The sequence below is a fragment of the Epinephelus moara genome, chromosome 7 (assembly GCF_006386435.1).
Source record: "Epinephelus moara isolate mb chromosome 7, YSFRI_EMoa_1.0, whole genome shotgun sequence".
Classification (NCBI taxonomy): domain Eukaryota; kingdom Metazoa; phylum Chordata; class Actinopteri; order Perciformes; family Serranidae; genus Epinephelus; species Epinephelus moara.
In genome coordinates this window covers 11,931,998-11,954,875 of record NC_065512.1, presented here as the reverse complement: position 1 = coordinate 11,954,875, position 22,878 = coordinate 11,931,998, and the positions used below count along the sequence as shown (strand labels likewise).

At 39.5% G+C, this 22,878-nt stretch overlaps 3 protein-coding genes across 4 annotated transcripts in view; 1 reads left to right on the top strand and 2 right to left on the bottom strand.

Annotated features, from left to right (window-relative positions):
* ola1 (Obg-like ATPase 1) overlaps window positions 1-11,651 on the bottom strand; it is a 58,503-nt gene extending 46,852 nt beyond the window's left edge. The window contains exons 1-4 of one of the 2 annotated variants that reach the window (XM_050049133.1): window positions 8,306-8,462; window positions 8,102-8,193; window positions 3,118-3,261; window positions 933-1,060 (exon numbers count right to left, since the gene is read on the bottom strand). In XM_050049133.1, coding sequence (XP_049905090.1) covers window positions 933-1,060; window positions 3,118-3,261; window positions 8,102-8,193; window positions 8,306-8,320 — 379 coding nt within the window. In that variant the 5' untranslated portion in view covers window positions 8,321-8,462. Of the gene's footprint in view, window positions 1-932; window positions 1,061-3,117; window positions 3,262-8,101; window positions 8,194-8,305; window positions 8,463-11,439 lie in introns of those variants that run through there. The other variant, XM_050049131.1, reaches the window with a different exon arrangement.
* Window positions 11,652-11,743: 92 nt separating this feature from the next.
* Window positions 11,744-14,292, top strand: sp9 (sp9 transcription factor). Its single transcript, XM_050049130.1, has 2 exons — window positions 11,744-11,881; window positions 12,419-14,292. The coding sequence occupies exons 1-2, from the start codon at window positions 11,861-11,863 to the stop codon at window positions 13,715-13,717; spliced, it is 1,320 nt and encodes a 439-aa protein (XP_049905087.1). The 5' UTR covers window positions 11,744-11,860; the 3' UTR covers window positions 13,718-14,292.
* A 1,567-nt stretch (window positions 14,293-15,859) lies between these two features.
* Window positions 15,860-22,614, bottom strand: cir1 (corepressor interacting with RBPJ, CIR1). The gene is made up of 10 exons (XM_050048082.1): window positions 22,417-22,614; window positions 20,773-20,867; window positions 20,462-20,535; window positions 20,315-20,328; window positions 20,133-20,185; window positions 19,984-20,032; window positions 18,807-18,927; window positions 17,880-17,986; window positions 17,474-17,559; window positions 15,860-17,051 (listed from the first exon to the last, which is right to left on the bottom strand). Exons 1-10 carry the CDS (start codon window positions 22,486-22,488, stop codon window positions 16,334-16,336), a joined length of 1,389 nt encoding a protein of 462 aa, XP_049904039.1. The 5' UTR covers window positions 22,489-22,614; the 3' UTR covers window positions 15,860-16,333.
* Window positions 22,615-22,878: the final 264 nt, after the last annotated feature.

Sequence of the window (22,878 nt, the reverse complement as noted above, 5' to 3'; positions counted from 1 at the left end):
TGTTGGAACAAATGTAATACACTTGTCAGAGATACAAGTTAGGGACAATATAGCAAAATGGCCTCAATCTTAACCCTTTATATCTGGACGTTTTGCGCCTGCCACCACCAACTCTCTAATCAGAGCTCCTTTCACACAGTGGGGGAAGTCAATAACAGCACACAATCAGTAACCAAATTCAGCTATTTTTAAAAGAGCCTCTGCATTCATTTCAATTGCTGTAATTTGAATTATTCTAGCGTGTAACACTTTAATTGTGTTAGACATAGACCATGTCAGAGACACGGAGGAAGTTGAGGGAGACCTGGAAAGTGATTTGAAGCCAGACTGGGAATAATTTGCTGAGAGAATCACTTCTGTACATAGAAGGCAGTGTTTTGAATCACTCCAAATATACATGATTTCTATTATCCTTATAATTGTCAACAGTATTCTAAATGAATGCAGGGTGCAAAAAAGAAACCTCCATCTTCACATTATGTCTATTAATAACTTACTTACCTCCACTGTGCCCAAAATTAATCAAAAGTGGCATTAGGAATCATATTACAATATTATGTGAGGCTCCTTCTGATTTGTCTTGTTATGTTTCCAGACCTCAGAATATGCTACTGATTGTGTGAAGCCTAAACTAGACGCAGATCCTTTCCCTTCTGGGATTCTCATTCAAGGAGCCTCCCTGTAGGAATGTGAGGTTTGATCTGACTTCATTAACACTGACTGTTATGTTGATGCTGGCACGCACCACACAAGATGCTCTACTAGGAAACTATAGCACAACTAAGGCCTTTGCTTTCAGAAAGATGGTACTGGGCCTATTTTGTGTGACCAAATGTTGCCAATGCAGCTGCTTTAGATAAAGTATAAGATACTGTGATTTGTTGATGATATAAAATCATATGTAGGAGAGCAACCCTCGACCTGTGACTCACGTGTCATGTGGAAGATGCCATCACAGGCGCTGATATGGGACAGGAAGGCATTTCCCAGGCCTTGGCCAGCATGAGCACCTTTCACCAGGCCAGCAATGTCGACAACATTAAGGAATGCTGGGATTTTGCTGCAAACCAGGAAGTAAAAGGAAAAAAGTCAGGCATTTAAGACTTTCTTAAAAATATAATTTCAACAAAAACAGAAACAGTTGTGCTGCAGTCCAATTCAACAGCCCTGTAAAAAGTTTAATGTTTGTGAAACTTTTAATTTTGCCAGTTTAAGCTGTGATTCATTTGAGATTGTAGTTTGTGATGTTGTTGCATTGGATTGCATCAGACTACAAGGTGTTTTGAAGAGATTTCTGTAAAAGAGGTGAACAGAATACTAGACATTCTTTCTGATATATTTAGTCAACACAAAAAAACTGAAGAGGTTTGACCACAAAGTGGACATTGTAAAAGTTAATGCTAGTATTATTCTACATTTTGAGACATGAATAGCTGCAGCCACACAGTGCATCCCTACAAACTGCACCCACTAATAGAACAGGACAAACCCACCAACACAATGGTTTTTTTAACCCCTGCTGCAACATGAGGTTGTAGCAATTAATTATGAGGCCAAACATTGCAGTACTCCGCTTAATTAATTTAGTTTAATCATGATACATGAAGATGTTATTCACCTTATATGTAACAAGATGTAACCCCTACCCTTAACAGCCTTTCTTTTAACCTAACACTTCATTGCTTTCTTCATTGTTTCCACTTCCTGGCCAAGGTGCGAGGGGACTGACGTGTGGGTATGGTGGGTGAGTCATGTAGGTGGTGGGTGTGTCCTGAAGCTGCTCTAGCTCCAGCTACACCTACTCGTAGATTTTTATTATTGTAAATCCCACAAAAGAAAACAAAGATATACGTCTGTCAATACTTTCCCTGCTTTGTCTGTGACACTTAAATTCAAGCAACTTAATTCCAGCTGAAGACTTACATCTTTAAAGACAGTGTGAGTTTTAAAAACAGGCTCAGTATTTTCCGAGAACAGCTGGGCACTGTAACTCAGTGCATTTGATGGGGACTATTTTCACTCGCACATTAATATACACTTGCTACTCTAGGATGATGCATATGGGATTAACTCAATGTATAATAAACTGCTGCTGATGTTCTCTGGCACTTTTTGTTCTTAGGATCAATTCATTGTTGAGTTTTGGTCTTTTCATGGGATTTTTAAGAATATCACCAGCCTTATCCTGGGAGAGGTCAGGCTGTACTCATGCACTGTTCATACATTTCCCTACGAAAAAGTAATGCATCAAAATTTGTGCATAACCCTTGTAATTTGGAAGGCTGTGATCAGGTGACCAATGCGCTGACAGGAGTAAAGAACAAAGTAGGAAGCAGTCTGGATAAGAGGCAGGCTGGGGCGGTGGATGGGTCACAAAACACAGGACTTTCCCCTGGGACTTTCCCCAGGAGGCCGGTGTTTGGAACTGGAATTTGAGTGAGTCATCTCAGGTACGTTGTCACCATGTTTCTTTTCCTAAACCTACCCACAGTAACTTCACTTGCCTAAACCTAACCTCCATAACTGAGTAACTCTGTGTTAAATACATAAAGTCAAACATGGGGCACTAACTTGTAGGATATCATATGAACTGCTGTATGAGTATACATTGGATAGGTAGGTGGGTAAACAGGTAGGAACTGTAGAGCTGGTTTTATGGTGACTGGTGTATTTATTTATTAATAGCAGTGGAATCTATTCTGCATGTATTTAAGTTAAAGCATAGAGCACAGAGATTCATACTGCTCGTAGCAGGAGTTTACTTCTTGTGACTAAAATTCATGCACTTAAATGCTCTGTGCTATTCAACATACCAATTCTTGTCAGTCAAAAAGGGATATCTCGCTAGTGCTTTGTCAGTATAGCCCAGCAAATCTGAATTCAGCCTGCTTTAACAGCTTTTATAAATGTGTATGATAACCAGGTGTTGGAGGTTCAGACGCTTCAGCGTTCTCCTTAACAGAAAACCTTAGAGTAGAACAGCAATCATACATCATACAGAACTGGCAGCTACATGTCAACAACATTGTTATATGTTTTCTCATACCTATTGCAAGAAGACCGTCAGTGACTACAGATCTGAAGTGTGAATAATAGTTGAACGACGAGACCCCATACCTGGGAGGTTTGTGGAATTGGCAGAGGAAATCATAGCGTTCATCTGGAATGGGCACTCTGCTTTCATTTGGGTCAATGGTGCAGAAGGGGAAATTTTCAGCTGCAGCCTGACTCTTTGTCAACACGTTGAAAAAGGTTGACTTCCTGAAAATAAAAACAGCGGTGAGGTCAATCCATCTAAAAGTGCTGGTGTGCAGAACCTGATGGTTCGATAGTATGATCCTGAAACACTTCAGCAAATTATGCAAGATCGTCTTTTTTTTATATTCGGCACAGGAAGGAAAAGGTTATTCTAATGGACTGAATATTTGAGCGCTTCAACCAAAAATACTCCATGAAATACTCTGCCCGATTACAAGGTCAAATAATCCCATAATAGATCAATTGTACATGGAATCGAGGGGCAAATTACATTCCTGATGGATCTCAGCTGTTGAACGGGATCAGCCAAATGCCGCCCCATGTTGTGATCACGGAGAGATTTATTTTGTATGGCACAAGCAGCTCAAGTGTACTTCAGAATCTACAGACAATGGCAAGTGTCTAAGAGTAATAATGACATGGCAGTTAACTATAATCCAGGACTTTCCATTTTTATCCCCTCACTTGGTGCTTCACATTGAAATGATTGTTTGCTAAGTCCTATAGGCATGAAATTGCTCAAGATTGCTAAAGTGCATGCATTAATTCCTTATATAAAGCTAAATTGTTTCTCTAACATACTTGAAGGCTTTCCTAGGGTCACCTTGGGGGAAAAAAGAAAGACGGTCCACAGGGACGAATATCATCAGGTGTAAAGATGTTCTTGATGATATAAATAATTACACAGCAAATTACTAAAATGCAAATAAGAGTTTACTGTGGTCACTGGGGAAAGTGATGCACATTTGCAGCCAGACTTTAGTGTTTTTTTATAGGGAGGTGAGACATACAGATAACTCAGGCAAAAATATTAATCTATAACCTGGACTGGGTTTACTATGAAGATCATGAATGTCACAGACAACAACATGTAATGTAGAATACAGTGATTGAGGCAACACCAGCTGCTAATAAAGACTGAGAAGCAGATGAAATCTCCAAAAAGAGCTTGTGAGTGGCTCTTGAGTTAATATAATTTTGTCAATTCACAATTACAGTTTATTAATTTTAAAAATCCAGGTGATCAATGTCTTCTCAAAAGTTACAAACATACTTTAAATGATTATTAAGTGGGAAAAAATGGGACACTTAATTATTTACCATCTTTTTCCCACTACAGTTCTTTAACTGCAGTTATAAATGGTAGTCAATAATAATTAATTGTGGCCTGAAATCAAAATTTGTCCATCTAACAAAGAGAAAGGGGCTAAGGGAAGGTTTTTTCCTTTAGAAAATGCAGATTGAGAGCAAAATACAAAGTTAAGATGCTGGAGAACTGTGCAGTAAATGCACACACAATTTAAATTTGTGATTTTGCAAACCATTCCCAGATCACACACACACATTTCCCTGCATAGATTTATTTCTTCATAGGCGTCAGAGTGCATGCTTGGCCACCTACAGCAAACAACAAAACATATTAGCGTCACATTTCCCATATATCTGTGTTTCTATGTTCCTAATAAATTACATGACCCATGCTATGGTTGATGTTTGTATTAACAGTTCATACAAGAAGATTCTAGATTCTTTGTTTTTCTGGTTGAATGCCTCGTTAATCTCAATCAAGTTGGTTATCCTCATGCAAGCTGCCTAATTCAGTGTCATGATGACATTGTTAGGTAGTTTCACAATCTATCCGCTCTGAAAAACATAAAACGTACTGGCCTCTACTGTTTAAATATATAAAACCTTTATTTAACTAGGAAGTTGCACTGAGATTAAAACCTCTTTAACAGGTGAGATGTAATGTAGGCAGACTAAAGGGTTTGTCTATTACACAACACAGTCTGAGCTGACACAATAGGCAAAAGGCAGGTACCCATTAAAATAACTTCATGTCTAGGTGACCTGGAGGAGATTTCTAAGAATGACTCAACATGAGTCAGTTGGGCCATATACTGTACATACTTTACAGTGCGTCCCAGTAAGGGGTTAAACGGACACAACGAAACTCTTTTGTGCCTTTGAGCAAAAAACAACATGTGCCGTTCTCGGTGTAGAAATAGCTGTGAGATTGGCTGAATCACACTCTCAAGTTTCCTGTGTGTGTGTGTGAAGAATGGTCAGTTACGCCCAGCTAACAGCAGGCTGGCATCTGAACATGGTTCATTCATGATGAAACCATGGGAGGGTTGACAAGTTGTACTTTGACACAAATGTGGTATGGCAGGCCACAACCTCAATGAGTTCTACTTCTTATACCGGGAAGAAATTGTGGTTTTTGCTGGGGTAAGAAATGAAAACACTGGACTCTGGGGAGTTGGCTCTTTGTGCAATAAGCTCAGAAATCTGACAAAACAGCTAAGACACACGACATGTGAAGAGGCACAACCCTCTGAGTGTTTACTCTCTGTTAAGTATCTGAATATATAATGAAACAAGTCCTTACTACACTATTCAGCACAGTAACTGGACAACATCTCAACACCTTGGGCCTTTCTGTCCCTTCAAAACCTGCCGTTTTCATCTCTTTCAAAACTTCCCAGTTTACTCGAAAACAACAGTTCTGCCGAAAATGACTCGAAAAAATGTCTCAAGGAGCTCCTAACATATGAGGACCTGTCAGCTGAGCAGAAGATAACCTATCACTGTGGCCTTTTCCTGCAGCTCAGAGGAAAGTCATGTAGGGTCTGCCCTGTGATTAAGCTCTGTCACTGATGTTGCTGAGGGTCTCGGTAGATGCTGACGAGGTGGATTTGTCTGACCAGGTCTGACATGCAGACAGTGTGTCAGCCTACTAACACGAACTGTGGCAATGTCGTGCAGATTCTTGTCAAGTTGTCGACCTTAGCGATATAAATCACCTGCAGACTGAGTTACTCTTTGACTCCCTTGCTCATATTTCAGAGAACTGAAATATTCCTCAACTACCGCATGTTTTTACCTTCTATACTCACTGTGTTTGATTACACTGAGCTACTGACCAACAAGACTTTGAAAACAGTGACACCTTAATTAGCTGCATCTTTGCCTTCAGTTGTTTTTCTTTAAACTATTGTCTCTTTAAGTTGACTGTGCTCATTGTTAACTTTATTTACATGTACACCTAACACACCCTAACCGCTCACATCATATATGCACCCTCCTTCCCCTCATTATATAATAGCATAATTTGATGTAGAAGACAGAGTCGAGATCCGGGACTCTGTTTTACATCCTGCAACTTATTCACATCGGTTTTTCAGCTTGTATCCTAGCCTTCATTGTGCTTTAGAGTTTTAGGCTAGCTACAAAAGGTAACCTTATAAGTGGGAGACACCAAATCATATCTTGCACAAGAAATATTCTCGTAGTTGTAGTAAATAAATAATTTAAAAAGGAGATGAGATCAATGAAAAAGGAAACAGAACATTACAAAGGAGTGTTTTTATGATGCTGTACATGCTGGACTTCTGTTCAGTGTGTGTTTTTACTGAAAATTATAATTAGATGAATCCTAAAATGTAGAAGAAAAGTTGCTCGACTTGTGTATGTGTAAGACTGGGAGCTGATTCATTTAACTATAGACAAACAGCCATGTTGATTCCTAAATAAGGTGCTACTTCATGCTGGTGTGTAATAGTGTCGGACAGATACAGTGCAAATAAGACAGCTGACAGGTGTGTACGTATTTTCATGTGGCAACCTTTATGTCCAAGATTAATTTAATTCCCTAGAGACAAATGAATAAACTTGAAACTTGAGACCAAAGCAAGTTTCATACAGTTTCCAGCATGTAATGTGCTGTCAGTGTCGATATTAGAGACGTACGATCTGTTGCATCTACGGGAAAGACTGGCCTGCCTGGTGGCTCAGCGGTGCTGTGATTCCTCTGATTTTCTCCCACACTTCAAAGACATGCAGGTTAGGTGAACTGAAAACTCAAAATTACCAGATGTATGAATGTGATAGTGACTGTGCTTGACTGTCTACAGTAGGTGTCTTCCCTGTGACTGACTGGAGAGCTGTGTAAGATGTGTCCTGACCTTTGACCGGGGCACAAGATAAATAAGAGGATATTTAAAACCAATGGGCAGCAGGGTCTGTTAATGCATTTCATTCATTTAACGTTCTTCTCTACATTCATAGTAGCATAATAGGATCATTCTTGTTTGCTCTCATACAGTTTTATACTAAAGTAGATGGATCATGACACATTCTTATCAAGATTTCACACAGAATTTGGCTAGTTTCTCGAACTGAAATCAAACTGCTGTGATAATAAAACCAACATTCATAAATTCAATACAGAACACACACTTAAATGAGTTAACTATTTTATCAAAACTATGATTTTTGACAGACTACAACTCTTTGGAGTCACAGGTTCACCCTTGATCGTGACACTTATCTGCTATCACTCTAAAAACAGTAATGTTGGAAGCACTGTGTGAAAGACTGAGCACTTTTATTTAGTCAGAGAGAAAGTTAAGACGCAGGGAAGGAAAGACAAAGATGCTGTGGGATTTGGTCCTTGGCTAGCAGGGAACACGTGGCTCCAGACACTCGGGAATACTGGAATTTTTTTCCACGGACAGTTTAAGTAGCTTGATTTTTTTTTTGGGGGGGGGGGGGGTCCCATCTAAAATTGTGTTACATTGTGCTACATGTCATTTTGCTTGTCTCCGTATAAAGTGTGGTGTAAATAAGGTGTGGAAGCTTCTTTAAGGGAAACTTGAACAGCTCAAAGTCTGTAGTGTATTCTACTGTACTCGGCTGTCACCCTGCCTTCCATGCATTTATATTTTTGGTATCACGGCAGGAAGGCTTAGCTCAGATGTGGACAGAGCACATGCTGGTGCATGCAGTGTGAATGGAGAGAAGGCGATACCGTCTATGTAAATAAAAACCCTTTACTTACCCAACATTGGGCAGGCCAACAATTCCTATTTTCAATGAAGTGCCAAACCTTCCAATCAGTGGTGGCGGCTTTGGTGCATCACCTCCCTTTCCCTAATAAAGACAATGTGGAAATGTCTGCAGTCAGAACGAGCCAAATACCATTACATAATCAACAAAGCACGCTCATTTTTTTTTCAATGGAGCCATTCCTCGTAACCTGCACCTTCTTTGGAGCCATTTCCCACAGTTAATTTCCTCGCTGACTTCCACAACAGCTCACCAACTCAGAGAAAACACCACATTCATTGACAGAAAATGTGCTAAGCTAAGTCCTCAAAATGTAACCAGTCGACTGCACTTCAACTGGCTCGCTCCCCCGCACTCGAAATAGAACATGCAGCCTCTGGAAATGAAAGTTGACACTGTAAGCTGGCAAGCTGACCTATGCTTCCAAATTTAGCTGTCAATAGTATCGATGGAGGTTGATGAGCTGCTGTGACATCAATCTTACACAGAACTGTTGGGTGAAATGTGTGTATTGAAAGCGTGGTTAATCTTTATCAGAAGGCTTGACTGTGTTGTCAACAGCTGCCTGCTTTCCATTAACATTCGAATCATCCATCTTGACAGTCGTCTAACTGAAGACATCCACGAGTTGCGTCTCTATACTGACAGGTCCGAGCAATTTTGCCACTTCCCCTTCTTTTATAGCTTATCGACTTCCTACAGCAATAAATCCTTTTGTCAAGCAGTATATTTTGCAGTGCACTTTAATGTATATCATTTCTATTTCCTTGCTGTTGTCTCTGTTTACCTGCCACTGAAATAAACAATGACCTGGCAACCTCAAAGTGCAAGAATAAACTCATGGGACGCAGCAGATGATACACACACATTATCATTTAAAGCCACAAATAAAATAAAAATTGTTGTTTTTACCATAATTTTTGCATTTTACAAGAGAACTGACAACCAAAAGATATCCGTAAGAAAATGAAGACATCCTAAGTAAAAGCATCTTGACAAAATCTTCATACTTGTGCCCACTTTTTCTGTTCAATGAGCTTCCTCTCATGATACAAGTGCAGTCGTCAGACAACACTGTGCAGCTCCAGCGCCACAGAAATAAAGTAAAACATCCTTGCACTCATAGTTTCCTCCAGCCCCCCTTTGAGAGGAACAGGTGTAGCCACATGAGCACACGAAATTACAACAATTAGTTAAATGTCCTCAAATAAACTTCCCTCGGCAGAAATACAAATTAAAGCACACAGGGGCACAACCAAAAACCATCGCCCAATCCAGCAGCCTGTCTGGTTTAACATGCAGAAAATGAGGCTCTAATAATCTGGATTTGAGGCAAGTGAGGCTGGCTTTGTAGAAAGAATTCAAATGAATAGGTCTGAATTAATCATTTATCTTTTGTTGATGGATGCACCCCCACTTAGACTCATCACAATAGATGTAGAGCGTTTTGTTCGACCAAATAAATCATTCCCATTGTTTAAGGTACATTGATCAATCTAATGGCTTGTAATAGGCTCCTAATTGCCACAGAGAAGTGCTCACGAATGGAGTCCAGAATTACAGATTCAACTCAAAATTCTCACTTGAATGACAAGGCCAGGTCATGTTCTCCCCTTTTGTCCCAAGTAAACACCGTCTGAAAAATCACTATTATTTTATTATTCTCGGTTAATGTGACAAACAGTTTCTTAGCATATAACTTAAAGATACAGCATATAGAAAGAAAATATTGGTGCATGATTCCTATGCAGTGTTCCTTTGTTAGGATGATTATTGCAATCTGAACACCACACTGCTCCTTATTAGGATATAATATAACACAAATAATCATGTGTACAAGAATATTATTGAAACAAAGGAGCAAATATTATTAATATAATCAATGGTGACTTAAACAAGTGTCATTGTGTTTTTTTTAATCTAAAAAAAATTGTTAACTTAATTAAGGGTAAAAATATTGTTCTATTTTTTTAATATTAAAGCATAATGAAAAGAAATGCCCTTACATCCTGTGTTCATTCCCATTTCACGCTCGACTTAATATGATTTCTTTCACAACTTAGTTTATGTAGAATAGACATTTAATACTGTTAACAGCACTCTGCCAAATTGTGATGATTGCCAAAAAAAAAATCATTTTCTTGGCAGCGCTCAGTATTTGATGAGACTGATTTTTATTCACCCTTCCAAAGGTGGTGGTTTTAAAGAAGAAGAAGAAAAAAAAGAGTATTTGAACAAATTGCGCCTGTGTTGACTGGCAGCATTCACACTCTATAATGGAGCATTATTTGCCCGTTTTGAATACTGTAATGCACATCTTTCGGTCAAGCCTTTCTCTGGAAAATTGCTTTAACTTTTAAAGGGATGATGGTTCACGTCAGAGCAGGTCAATTTTACATTATGCCATTATCCCCGGGCGTTTTAACAAGCTATGGGATATGCGGGCTTATTGAATTGTGATATTAAAAGGAAAAAAAATACATATATGAGAGTCGCGAGTTGGAGAAAATTGTCGAAACATCCTCTTAATTGTCCACAATTTAATAAATGAGTGATTAGAGTGGCATTAGGTTTTATTTCCCGGCTACAACACAGGCACGGTGCCTCCTGTTAAAGCAGCTTTAATGGAGATGACTGGCGGCCTTACAGCAGGCATCCTCTGGAAGCTGAAACTTTTTTCCGCTAATAAAATACTTTAAAAAACACATCTCCGCGCGCTGATAAAGCAAGCTGTCATTTTTAATTAACCCCTCACCTGCACTCCCCCCCAACAAGTAAGCAAGGAGGGGGCGCGTAGCACACGCACGAGCGCAGACGCGCGTAAATTTTGGCTGGAAGTAAACAAAGTGTAGGTTAGTTGATGCATTGCGAGTCATAATGTGTTTTTGCCGTCATGCATTCGAGTGGTTTTATTCAGCCAGCTCATAAATGATCTAACCGCGGCTGGAGATTTGAGGTCCGCGCTGTCAGGCCTGTTTCTGGACTTCTTCACCAAACTTAATCCATGTGTGATTTTCCAATATGAAACGCAGCGCTTTAAGATAAATAAGATTTTAAGATAAAGCTTATACCACCAGTTGTTTCCCCTGAAGCATTAACTACACTGTGCCTGACACAGCAGCAGCATGCGCAGGGCACACGCTGATGTGATAAAGTCATCAGCAACAACAGCGTCCCTCACATTGTTCAGGATACTATGTGCTTAAATCGCAACAATTTCTCAATGACGTGTTGCGCATGATCTGAACATTGAAAATCAGAAGGGAAACCTGGAGCTACACACAGTGTCACCACAATCCACAAACGCTTTAAAATGAGTGAAACGCTTACCTCCTGGAGAACTGACGTGTGAACTCAATTCTGCAATGAAAAGGAGACATTGAGCCTTCGTGTGAGAATACATAAAAATAACTGTATGCATTAAAAAAAATACCAAATCGTGTCTTGTATGACAGTCTGAGCAGAGGCTGCACAACAGATGATTGACGGCGGGGTTTTTGGTGTTTCTGTCTGCGGTCGGGTCTCTCATTGGCTGACTTCATCCCCAGCCACGAATGCTGCCATTAGATTGGCTGCACGTCCTAGCCAGCTGTACTTCAAAGAACACGCTCTCTACAACTAGGTAGTGTTGGGAGCTGCGAGCCAAGAGAGAAACCGTGTGACCTGAGTCAAACACGGTGAGTCTGAATCAAATTGGAGCCGTAACAGCATTGAAATCGCGAACACCCTCAACACAGCACAGACCCTGGATATGGCCACGTCTATACTTGGGGTGAGTCCGACTTTTTTATTTATGCGTAAAAGTTGTGCGTAAAGTTGTGTTCCGCTGCAACTTAAAGTGTTTGCTGCTTTCATGAACATGCATTTGCAGTTATGATTTCCCACTATGCTCATTACGATTACTTTACTCGTTATTTATTATTAAATTACACAGTTAAATAGCATTAAGACATCCAGATCAAACTTTGCAGTGTTTTTAATATTTTGTACTCGCCGCATATTCCCAGCAGACATCTGACGCAGTTAATATTGTGAAAAAGTTTGTAAAAATGTTAATAATTATTACTTGTACGTTGCATTTTATCTATATTATACGCATGTTAAAACGCGCACCTCCACTCTCTCCAAACACATTTATCTGAGCTCAAATTATACTTTAAATAATTGCAGTAGTTATAATTCATTTGCCAAAGTCCTACTTTATTTCAGATCAGCCATCAGCTTCCCAGATATCTAAATAAAACGAAAGTATTTGAGACATATTTGTTGCTGCCCGTTTTAAGTCCAACTTCTGTGTGTGTGTTTTCAGGAAGAGCCACGGTTTGGAACTACACCTCTAGCTATGCTGGCTGCAACTTGCAACAAAATTGGTAACACCAGTCCTCTTACAACTTTACCTGACTCGAGCGCTTTCTCAAAAGGTGGATTTCACCCGTGGAAAAGATCCTCGTCCAGCTGCAACTTGGGATCCAGTCTGCCCGGTTTCACAGTTGCAACAAGCCGCGCGTCGACAGGACTAACGCCGACCAGTGGCACAGGCAACAGCGCCTTTTGCTTAGCCTCCACCTCCCCGACCTCGTCTGCATTTTCCACAGAGTACAGCGGTCTGTTTTCCAACTCTGCCAGCGTCACGTCCCAAGAGTCCGGGCAGTCAGCGTTTATCTCCAAAGTCCACACATCGGCAGAGACTCTATACCCGCGGGTGGGGATGGCGCACCCGTACGAGTCGTGGTACAAGTCCGGTTTCCACTCGACCATCTCTGGCGATGTTGCCAACGGTGCGTCCTCGTGGTGGGATGTCCACACTAACCCCGGGTCGTGGCTCGATGTCCAGAACCCTGCAAGCACCCTCCAGACCTCACTGCACTCCGGGACGCCTCAAGCCATCCACTCCCAGCTGAGTGGCTACAACCCGGACTTCTCCTCGCTGACGCACTCGGCGTTCAGCTCCACTGGAATCAGCCCCACCGCGTCTCATCTACTGTCTACCAGCCAGCACCTGTTAACGCAGGACGGTTTCAAAACAGTCATCCCCACTTACACAGACACTTCCGCCGCCAACGCCATGATTTCTGGGGGCAGTTCAGGAATAAGTAGCTCCTCAAGGTCGTCCCGGCGATACTCCGGCAGAGCAACATGTGACTGTCCGAACTGCCAGGAGGCTGAGCGGCTGGGACCCGCCGGGGCCAGCCTGCGCAGAAAGGGACTTCACAGCTGCCACATTCCCGGCTGCGGTAAAGTGTATGGAAAGACATCTCACCTCAAAGCGCATTTGAGATGGCACACCGGCGAGCGGCCTTTTGTCTGCAACTGGCTTTTCTGTGGCAAAAGGTTTACTCGGTCCGATGAGCTCCAGAGACACCTTCGCACCCACACCGGCGAGAAACGGTTTGCTTGCCCGGTGTGTAACAAGCGCTTTATGCGGAGTGACCATTTGAGCAAGCACATCAAAACGCACACGGCCGGTGGAGGAGGCAAAAAGGGGAGCGACAGTGACACCGACACCAGTAACCTGGAGACCCCGAGGTCCGAGTCCCCAGAACTTATTTTGGAGGGGGTAAATCCCAGAATCACTGTTAAGGATCCGTCTCCTCACGACGAGCCCTAATGAGGCTTCACCCCTCCAATAAAAAAAAAAAAAAAAAAAATGAAACCAGATTCAAAACTGCACAGCATTGAAAACGGGTCTTATTTGACGGACAATAAAAAGGAGAAAATATTTCAAGAAGCGATTGCAAAGTCTAAAAAATATATTCTCCACAGGCGTAACGAGTATTCCATGCGTAAAACCCATCTAAAGAAAAACAGTGATTTATACTGTAGGCCTTTGGGGGATTTTTAGGGGCAACTTGAAAATGAAATGGATGTTTGCTAAGGGTGCGCGAAACCTGTTGAACTTTGGTTGGACAATGTGAGTGACATCTTGTATATTGACGACTAAACTATGTGTTATTTTCATGTAAATGTTTAGGCTATGATTGTTTTATTCGTGTTGGTATCCTGGAAATCAGGGAGTTTACTTTCGACGCACTTTGTGGATATGTATGTACACAGCTTTTTCCAACTTTGGTTAACCATTTTATTTCTTTGCTAAAAAAATATCTATATATAAATGTTTACCTGTATAAAGTCACACGTATAAGACTTTCATTTTATCGTAATTAAAACATCTTTAAAAAAGGCTGTAATTGTGTGATGCAGATTTTATATTTTTTTTCTGTCTAATTTTATTTGTTAAATTAATTTAGGAATTTATTTGAGAGCATGAGGCTATTTTTTCTTAAACTCACCTATAATACCTCGACTTTCACTATTTCCCTCTATGGAATAAATCAATGTTTAATGCCCCGGAAAAAAACATTTCATGCCCAAATGAAAATCTTGTTAAATGGTATTAATTATGACTTGGAGCACATCGCAGCCCCATGTGTCTTGTATTTGCGATTAGGGATTCGTGTCTTATCAAATATCTAATTAATCTCCGAGACATCTTTTGTTCAGTTTCACTTTATCGGGGGGTTTCCAAGGGGGTTTGACGACAAAGGTCCCTGAATATTTATTCTAATTGTCCAAATTAACTGCTTTCATTTGCATACCAATCGATGGCCCGAGAATAAGGATGTGGCGTCTTTCTCTTTGCCAGAAGCCAAAGAGATGTTATGGGAACAGTTTTTTAAACTTTAGAAAAAGAAAAGGGGCAAAGAGTCACATGCAAATGTTTGAATTTGAAATGCTCTTTGCTCAGCGCAGTCAAATGGTGTCTGCATGTTATTTGAATATCAGTGGCCCCGTATTGAAAGGGTTCAAGGATGCTCTCTGACTTCTTTGTGCTTACCCAGTGCAGCGTCCGACTCTCAAAGAAAAAGCCGGGGAATAATTACAGCGTGAGTCCAGGACTGGGAATACGTCAGGGAAAAGCATCTCATCCAGACACCCTCGTTTTTTTTTTGTTTTTTTTTTTTGAAGAGGATGTTAAATTGACCAGAAGGCAATAGAGGGAAATTATTTTCATTTCCTTTTGTGCAACAGCGGCTTCGAGGAAACGGCCAGATAGTGAAAACTACCAAATTAGACAGCCAATTTGAATTTCATCAAATATAAAAAACTGGAAGCAACAGTGAAGCAAAAAAATGTGGAAATTTAGGCATTTAGACGCCACATTTTGGAGTCTAATTAAATTTGTTTTTGAGTTACATTTATTTATTTATTTATATTTAAATTACATCAAAATTGTTTTTCCTACATTTTGAAGACTGTCAAATACATTTTTAAAATAATTTTACGTCTAAAATTTAATGTTAAAACAGGAAAAAAGACATGTCCAAATTAGATAATAAAACAATTATTTAAATTCCACACAATTTTTCTACATATTAAAATATAAAATATTGGCATGCATTAATAAAGACCATAGCAGATTTTGTTGCGTTTCCAGTATGGCTGTATTTACACGCTGCATATTTGGACAGAAATCATATTTGTTTTGTTTGACGCCCGCAATATCCCAGCAGGACGCATTTCACAGCTTTTGAGATAACACACATTGTGTCATGTGATTCAGGGAAACCGGCCTGAAATATTTAAAATCATTATTATTTTAAAAAGGTAACAGTAATAATTTGCTGTCAGGTGCTCCGCGCTTTAAGATAATATAGTAGTCAATGGGAAATACACAAGCGGTAATCAATCAACAGACAAATCACTTTTATCCAAGTTTTGACGCCATCCATCGCAAAACAAACGCGTGAAATCGAGATGATTAAAAATTTAATCAGAAATGAAATACTCATTTTTTTTGTGAGAATCAACAGCCGTCTCATCATCACATCTTACAATGTCGACACATTAATGAAAGCAAAAAAGAAAAAAAACCCTGCAGCAACAGGAATAATCTTTCTAGCGGCCAACTGACCATTAAAATGACTCCAATATTTTCTCATCAGCGGATCATAGCTACAAATTGCCTCCAATGGTAATCAATTAATTTAGAGCCTTTTATACAGAAGACAACACAAGGGTGCAACGAGCTGCGGCTCCACATTATCTGTGCACTGCTTCCCTCTACTGGAGAAAAGGGGCTACTACTGGACATATATTCGATGTTAAATAGAAGGACAGTGTGATAATTATGAATACTATTTAACAGTCATTGCAAAAAAAAAAAAAAAAAGATGAAAACATTCAACACGTTTTGCCCAATATTGTAAGAGACAACAGAAAACAGTCAGTGCTTTCTTTTGGCTCTGTCTTGGCTCCTCTCTCTTCTCTCTCTACTCCTACTTCTTCCCCTGCCCTCCCTTTCTTTCCTCCTTTCCCTGCTTCTGCTCCTCCCATCTGCTGTTCTGCCTCTCCTTCCATCTGTGCTACTTCTGTTCCTCTCACCATCTCTACTGTGACGCCCGTCTTTACCTCTGTCCTCCCTGCCTCTCTCGCGGCTCCTACTTCTGTCCAAGCCAGACTTGGAGCTGCTAGGTCTCTGCCTGTCCCTGCTGTTGTGTCTCTTTCTCTCTTGACCTCCCTCCGGCTTGATCTTGTTCGCCGGGCTGTGATTTCGACTCCTGCTCCTTCCCCTCTCTGTCCTTGTTTGTCTATAATCTCCGGACTCCTCTTCAGGCCGCTTCTGTCCAGTGTGAGGGCTCGGTGACCTGCTTCTGTGAGAGGAGGCCTTTTTCTGACTCTTGACTCTGCGCTCACTCTTAGAGCTGTTATCCCGACAGGAATCTTTTTTCTTGTTCTTCTTCTTTTGGCTCTTGAACTTGCCACGGCTGTCTGAATCGGAGCCACTATCGCTACTGCTGCTACTGCTGCTGCTGCTGCTGCTGGAGGAGTCACTCGAGCTGTCACTACTTTCATGCTTTTTCTTGTGCTTTCTTTTGCTCTTCTTCTTCTGCTTTTTGCTCTTCTTTTTCTTGGCCTTCTGCTTTTCCAGGCGATCGAGCTTTCTGTAAAACAGGAACACAAACATTCAATTAAAATTCTCGAACATAGCAGCAGATAAACTTGTAATAATATCAACATAATAAAGTCTATAAATCACATTAAAGTTTAAGGAGCAGATGTTTAAGGTACATGCAAAACAGCATCAAAAAGGAAAGCAATGGAATTATTGGATTTAAGAATATAAACTAAAATAAAACGCACAAGTTTTTGATTTAAATTTGAAATACATGCGTAAGAAAACATCACAATAACCTTGTAATTCATTAGACAATTTATCCGGACTTCCCTCATGTTACTCTATCAATATGAGGCTTAAAAATATTCAAACAATGTGAAAAAAACGATACAAATTCTGGTCTACTCCTTAAAGCTTTCATTTATTAAGATCAAGATTAAGATTTGTAAATTGTACTTCAGTTTGTACCTGAGGAGCTTCTGTTTCTGCTTGGTCGTTAATGACTTCAGAAATTCCACCTCGGGATCTTCCTCTTTATCACTGGCAACAAATTCCTATAAAAGCACACAGCACGTTGAAACTGGCATTGAAATCAGAACGATAACGTGCAGATAAATACAACTCTCAAAAGGCAAATTTAAGGAAATCTATATTTGAATAGGTGAACACCGTAAAGCAATGATACTATTTATTTTATCAAATCTGTTCACTTGACTTGAGCTGCCACAAAAACTTGCTCCTCTGCATCATTTATATATGCTACAGAGACATATGAAAGATATATTTAGTCTTTTCCCGCTGAAGGGTATATGTGTGTGTGTGTTCGCATATCGTCCTATGTGTGCAAAGACGGGAGTGCGAGACAGACAATTACCTGCGATGGATCACAAACAGTAGCATTCCTACCAAGGACACATTTTTTCAGGGCAAACCCACTGTTTCGCATCTCCGCCATTAACTCCGAGGGGTGCATCGACGGACCTGTTAGCACAAATCACAGCCTCAGAGTTCCATTGATGTCAAACCCATGCCAACCACTATCTCCACAGTGGGAATTTCAGGGGCGGCTTTGTTAACAGAATGGGACATCAAATCAACTCACTCCACTTCCGGCTGAGCAAATCATACAATATCATTCTCTGCCAAAGCAGCAGTTAGGGGAATCAGAATACACAATAATTACATTTTTTTCCTCCCGGCACAGGAGGGGGACCATTACAGCACTCCACCATCAACACCATGCGCAGACTGGACTCTCCCAGGGTAAACATTATTACTTTACTACTCAACTCACTGATTGCAGAAGTCAGAATCAGCTCTAGACTGGGAGCTCCAGCTGAAACCCGAGAGGAAAGATACAGTAGGTGTACCTGCTGCAAAGTCTGACTGAGGCGAACACACTCGCCACAAATATCCAGCGGCACGGATATTCTGGCTCCTTGTTCTTTTGTACAATTACTCTACTGTTTTTTGTTCCATCGCATAACAAACAACAATCATGTTTAACATAAATATAGATTTCAACGGGTAAAATTTACTTACTTATTTTAAGTCATGCACTGATAATGGAGAATCACTTATTTCTATCTTATTTTCATAATGCTTGCTTGTATGCTTATTTCAATTAATTAATTACTCCTGTTTAATTCAACAGCAACAAAATAAAATCTGTAAGTCAAAATGGTGCTTTGTTTACACACATATCAAATTAAAATCTAATTACATCGATAAACAAAGAAGCTGCAGGGGAAGGTGTTTAAAATGTCTGTTTTAGATAATTATTGTATGCTATGTACTCTACCTGCTGCCTCCTCTGATGCCACAGAGCTGGCATTGATACCCGACAGCCCATAGAGAGGACACTCTCGGTCTGTGTTCACATGGCCCCATTTGTGACATTTGATGCATCGCACGTTGCGCACCTGGGAAGTTAACAACAACAGGCATTAGTGCAAATTGTGGAGATGTATGCATAATTATTTAAACTCAACACTCTGTTTTTGTACCAAGCAACACCTAACTATACGGCAAAATTTATTCCATTAATGTGTTAAATTCATGACAAACTCTGATTTACTTTTTGAAACTTTGTAATGTACATTAAAGCATACATGGCATATTTAATAATATAGTAGTTCCCAATCTTTTTAGCTTTTTGAACTCTGTTCATTGATTTTTTACAAAATTTTAAGCCCTTGTGGGTGACAGCATCATGTTATAGTAGTGCAGTAGAAATAACCACAGGACACAATATTACACAGAAAACACAACAACAGCCAGCTTGGTCATATTTCAAATATTAAAGTAAACATCACAATCTCACCTTTAAGGTAAAAGTAAAAGATACTATAGATAATTAGCAGACAGATTAAATGGGATCTTCTTTCAGAGATAAATGGGAATATCATTTGTCCTGAATAGGCAACAACGGCTTCCACATCTTTTTTAACTTCCTGGAAAAGCCTTTCAATGTATATCACGTTTTTTCAAGCTATTAATGACTGAGAATTTCTTTTATCCACAAAGTGTGGGAAGGCGGTGTTGGTAACTTCCATCTCATTAGTATTAGATGTCTAGCTCTTTACAAAAGCTACCAGTTCTGCTAAGAGCGTTGGCAAAGGCAACTGAGGGATGCAGAACAGAGCTGTAATGGCATTAGACTCTAGTATCCAATCATATTTAGCATCTGACCCCTAAAAACAAATCAAGGTCTACATGTGGCCCCTTTGTCAAAGGCTGTGACTTCATTGTGGACAGAGTGTGACTTTTCCTTTTCAGACTGTTTCATTATAGAATTTGCATCTTCCCAATGAGATATAAGTAGTCACTATTTCCCAATAAAAAAAGCAAAAACAGACATATGTCTCATATTGTTTCTTAATCTTTTAATCAACTTGTGACCCCCTTAGATTTAACCTCCAGGTGGGGGATCACTGGTGCAGTCTGTATGTTTCAAATAAATAAAAATCATCACACACCTGGATTCCAAATGGCTGATCTCTAATGTTCATGTCATCCTTGGCATACCTACATGAGAAAATGAAGGATTAAAAAGAGTGCAAATCCTGGAGGAGAGCTGGACAATATGCAGAGTAAATTTTATTGCATATAAAATTCAGCTACTTACTTCTCTCGAGGAGCCACCTTCTGCCACTCAAATTTGTACTCATCTTCCCCCTCCTGAAAAAACAGATACATTTTTGTTATGGATTTTAGTATGTTAACTTTTCTAGCAATAAATGCAGTCGACATGCAGAACACATACACATATTATACAATTGTATAGGTTCATAATTTTCTCTACATTACCTCTTTTGTTTCCTCTTCAGGACAGACGACAATTATGTTGGAAAAAAACAAGTTTTAAAATATTAAGTATAATTTTATTAAGAATCAGGTGTTCAAAACTAAGTATAATATTTAGTACAGATCAGAGCTGCTCAAGTGATCATTTACCTTTGGATGCTCCAGGTGGGGCCTCGTACATGAAATTTAGGCCATTTTTAACGCGATCATCCCCCATCAACAACCTAGAGGTGAGAAAACAACATGTTTGTTTCTTTGACGTGGTGATTATAAACATGTACACGATGTGAATCTGGAGTAGGTATTTAGAAAATGTAGCTAAAGTTCAATTTTCTGAGCCTGAAACATCTGCATAGTATTTATTTATCAAGAAACTAAACCTCTGTATGTGTAAAATAAATCTGATATTAAAAGAGCAGCTTTCAAGGAGGTACAAAATATCACTTCTAAATGTATCTAACCTGTTGTTGTAAGAATCCTGCTCTTTCATGTACGCCTGCATAAGTTCTTCTTGCTTCTTCTTCTCGAAGGTCAGTTTCTGTTCTGCTATCCATACCTGTAAAATAAAGGGAAAAGGAGGATTACTGAACAAATTCTCTCTAGTTCTTTATACATTTTCAAAAACGTATTTGTGTCAGCTCACTTGCCTGACACACAAACACTTAAATAAGTAATTTCACTAAATAGAAGTTCAATTTTTATGCACTTTATGTAATTACTGGCCCCTGACAGAGCATTAGAAGGGAGAAAATTAGTCAATTAACTGAATAATTTACGAGTTGATTGGCTGAAAATTGCACACACTTTTGAGAATCAATAAATGTTTTACTCTTTTAAATATTTACTGCTAAAGTAGTAATGGCATTTTGGTTCATTTTCAAAATGTATCCATGTGATTCATATGAAGAAAGTCAAAAAATATTAGTAAACATGAGCACCTTTCTCTCAAATTCAAAAACTAGAGTGCTAAATTTGTGATGTCATCGAGAAAGGTCTAGACCTGCTCCGTAGACAATGATTGGAAAAGATATCATAGATGACACTGAAAGCATCCAGGGGAAGGCTCTGAGTATATGGGTACATTTTGTGTCAGACCTTAACACACTTAAATACAAAAAGCTCATTTGGGTATAAAAAAGAAACAAACATTGTGTGGGTCCACAGAAATTAGTCTTCTATTCATTGTCTGGGGAACAGCACCAGACCTTACACTTCAGGTGGTGTCCCACTGTTAGGCAATCCAAAGACATTAACTTGGGCTCATGGCAATTGTGTAAGGCATTTTACACCATTTTCTGCATTTTGTGACCAACAATTAATGGGGGGGTTGGGGGGTAACAGACACTTTCACCAATACAGAGAAATCATTGGTAGTTACAGGGCTAAAGCAAATTTATGAGTAAGGCACACAATACATATTAAATTTATTAGGTGTAGGTTGAAAGGTGTATAAATAATGTCAACTTGGATATGCACCAGAGGGGGCTCAATACCAATACACAGGGCAGAGACTACTAGTTAGGTTACATATAGACATAAAACCATAACTGTACGTATTGTTTGTTAAATGCATTACAAACACATTAAGTCACAGAGTCATTTGTATTAATACTGCTTTAATGTTTTACAGCCAAACTCACGGAGGACGATTTCTCATTCACATTTTAAATGAGCATCTGTGTTGATACGACACGTTGATAAAACATATGACCTTAACTGGACAGCTTTAGTTTAGAAATATTGAAATTTAAATGAAACAACTTGCTCATAATAATAACTTTACCTCTCCTTCCACTGACCATGACAGCACAGTTAGCTAAAGCCATCTCAAGTTAACATTATAACTTAAGGTTAGCCGTGTCCGTTAGCTTAACTGAAGTTACAACGTCAAAATTACGTTTATAATCTTAACAGCGCGAGCGAACAAAGCACGGTAGCCATCTTAAACGGTTGGTCGTGGATACAAACAGAAAAACGACTCTGCGGTAAACATTTTCTTTCAGGTAATTGTCCAACAGGCTAATGTTAGCTCCTGCTAAGTAGCAAGCTAGCAGGCTAATCTAGGTTAGCTTCAAACGGTACCGCTAACTGTAGCTTCCACTCACCTTTTTGATATTTGACTTCGACGCAGGGTGGAAATCCTTCTTACACATGAAATTCGCAAACGACTTCCCCATGGCTGACACCTATTAGGTCAACTAGGTGGAAAACGTAGCGTTTATTGTGGCTAACAGGGTCGCTAGCGGAGATTCCTCCGCATGTAAACAAATCTCTGTGCGTGAAGATAGTTCCAGGTTGGTGTTAAAGTGTTGAAGTCAGTTGCGCTTTATAATAAAAATACGCATGGTGAAATTTTTATGCTAAAACTACCACGTTACACCAGTGTGTAGATTAAAATATAGCTAAGTTATTTAAAAAAAAAATATAAATTAAAAGCTTTTTGTAGTTAAATGGCCACCTGCTTTACAGTCATACTTGATATATTTCGATGATAAAAATGGCAGATTAAATTGCAAATAATTATTTCTGTAAAAGGATTTTCTGTCTCAGGATAAATCTGTCAGCAA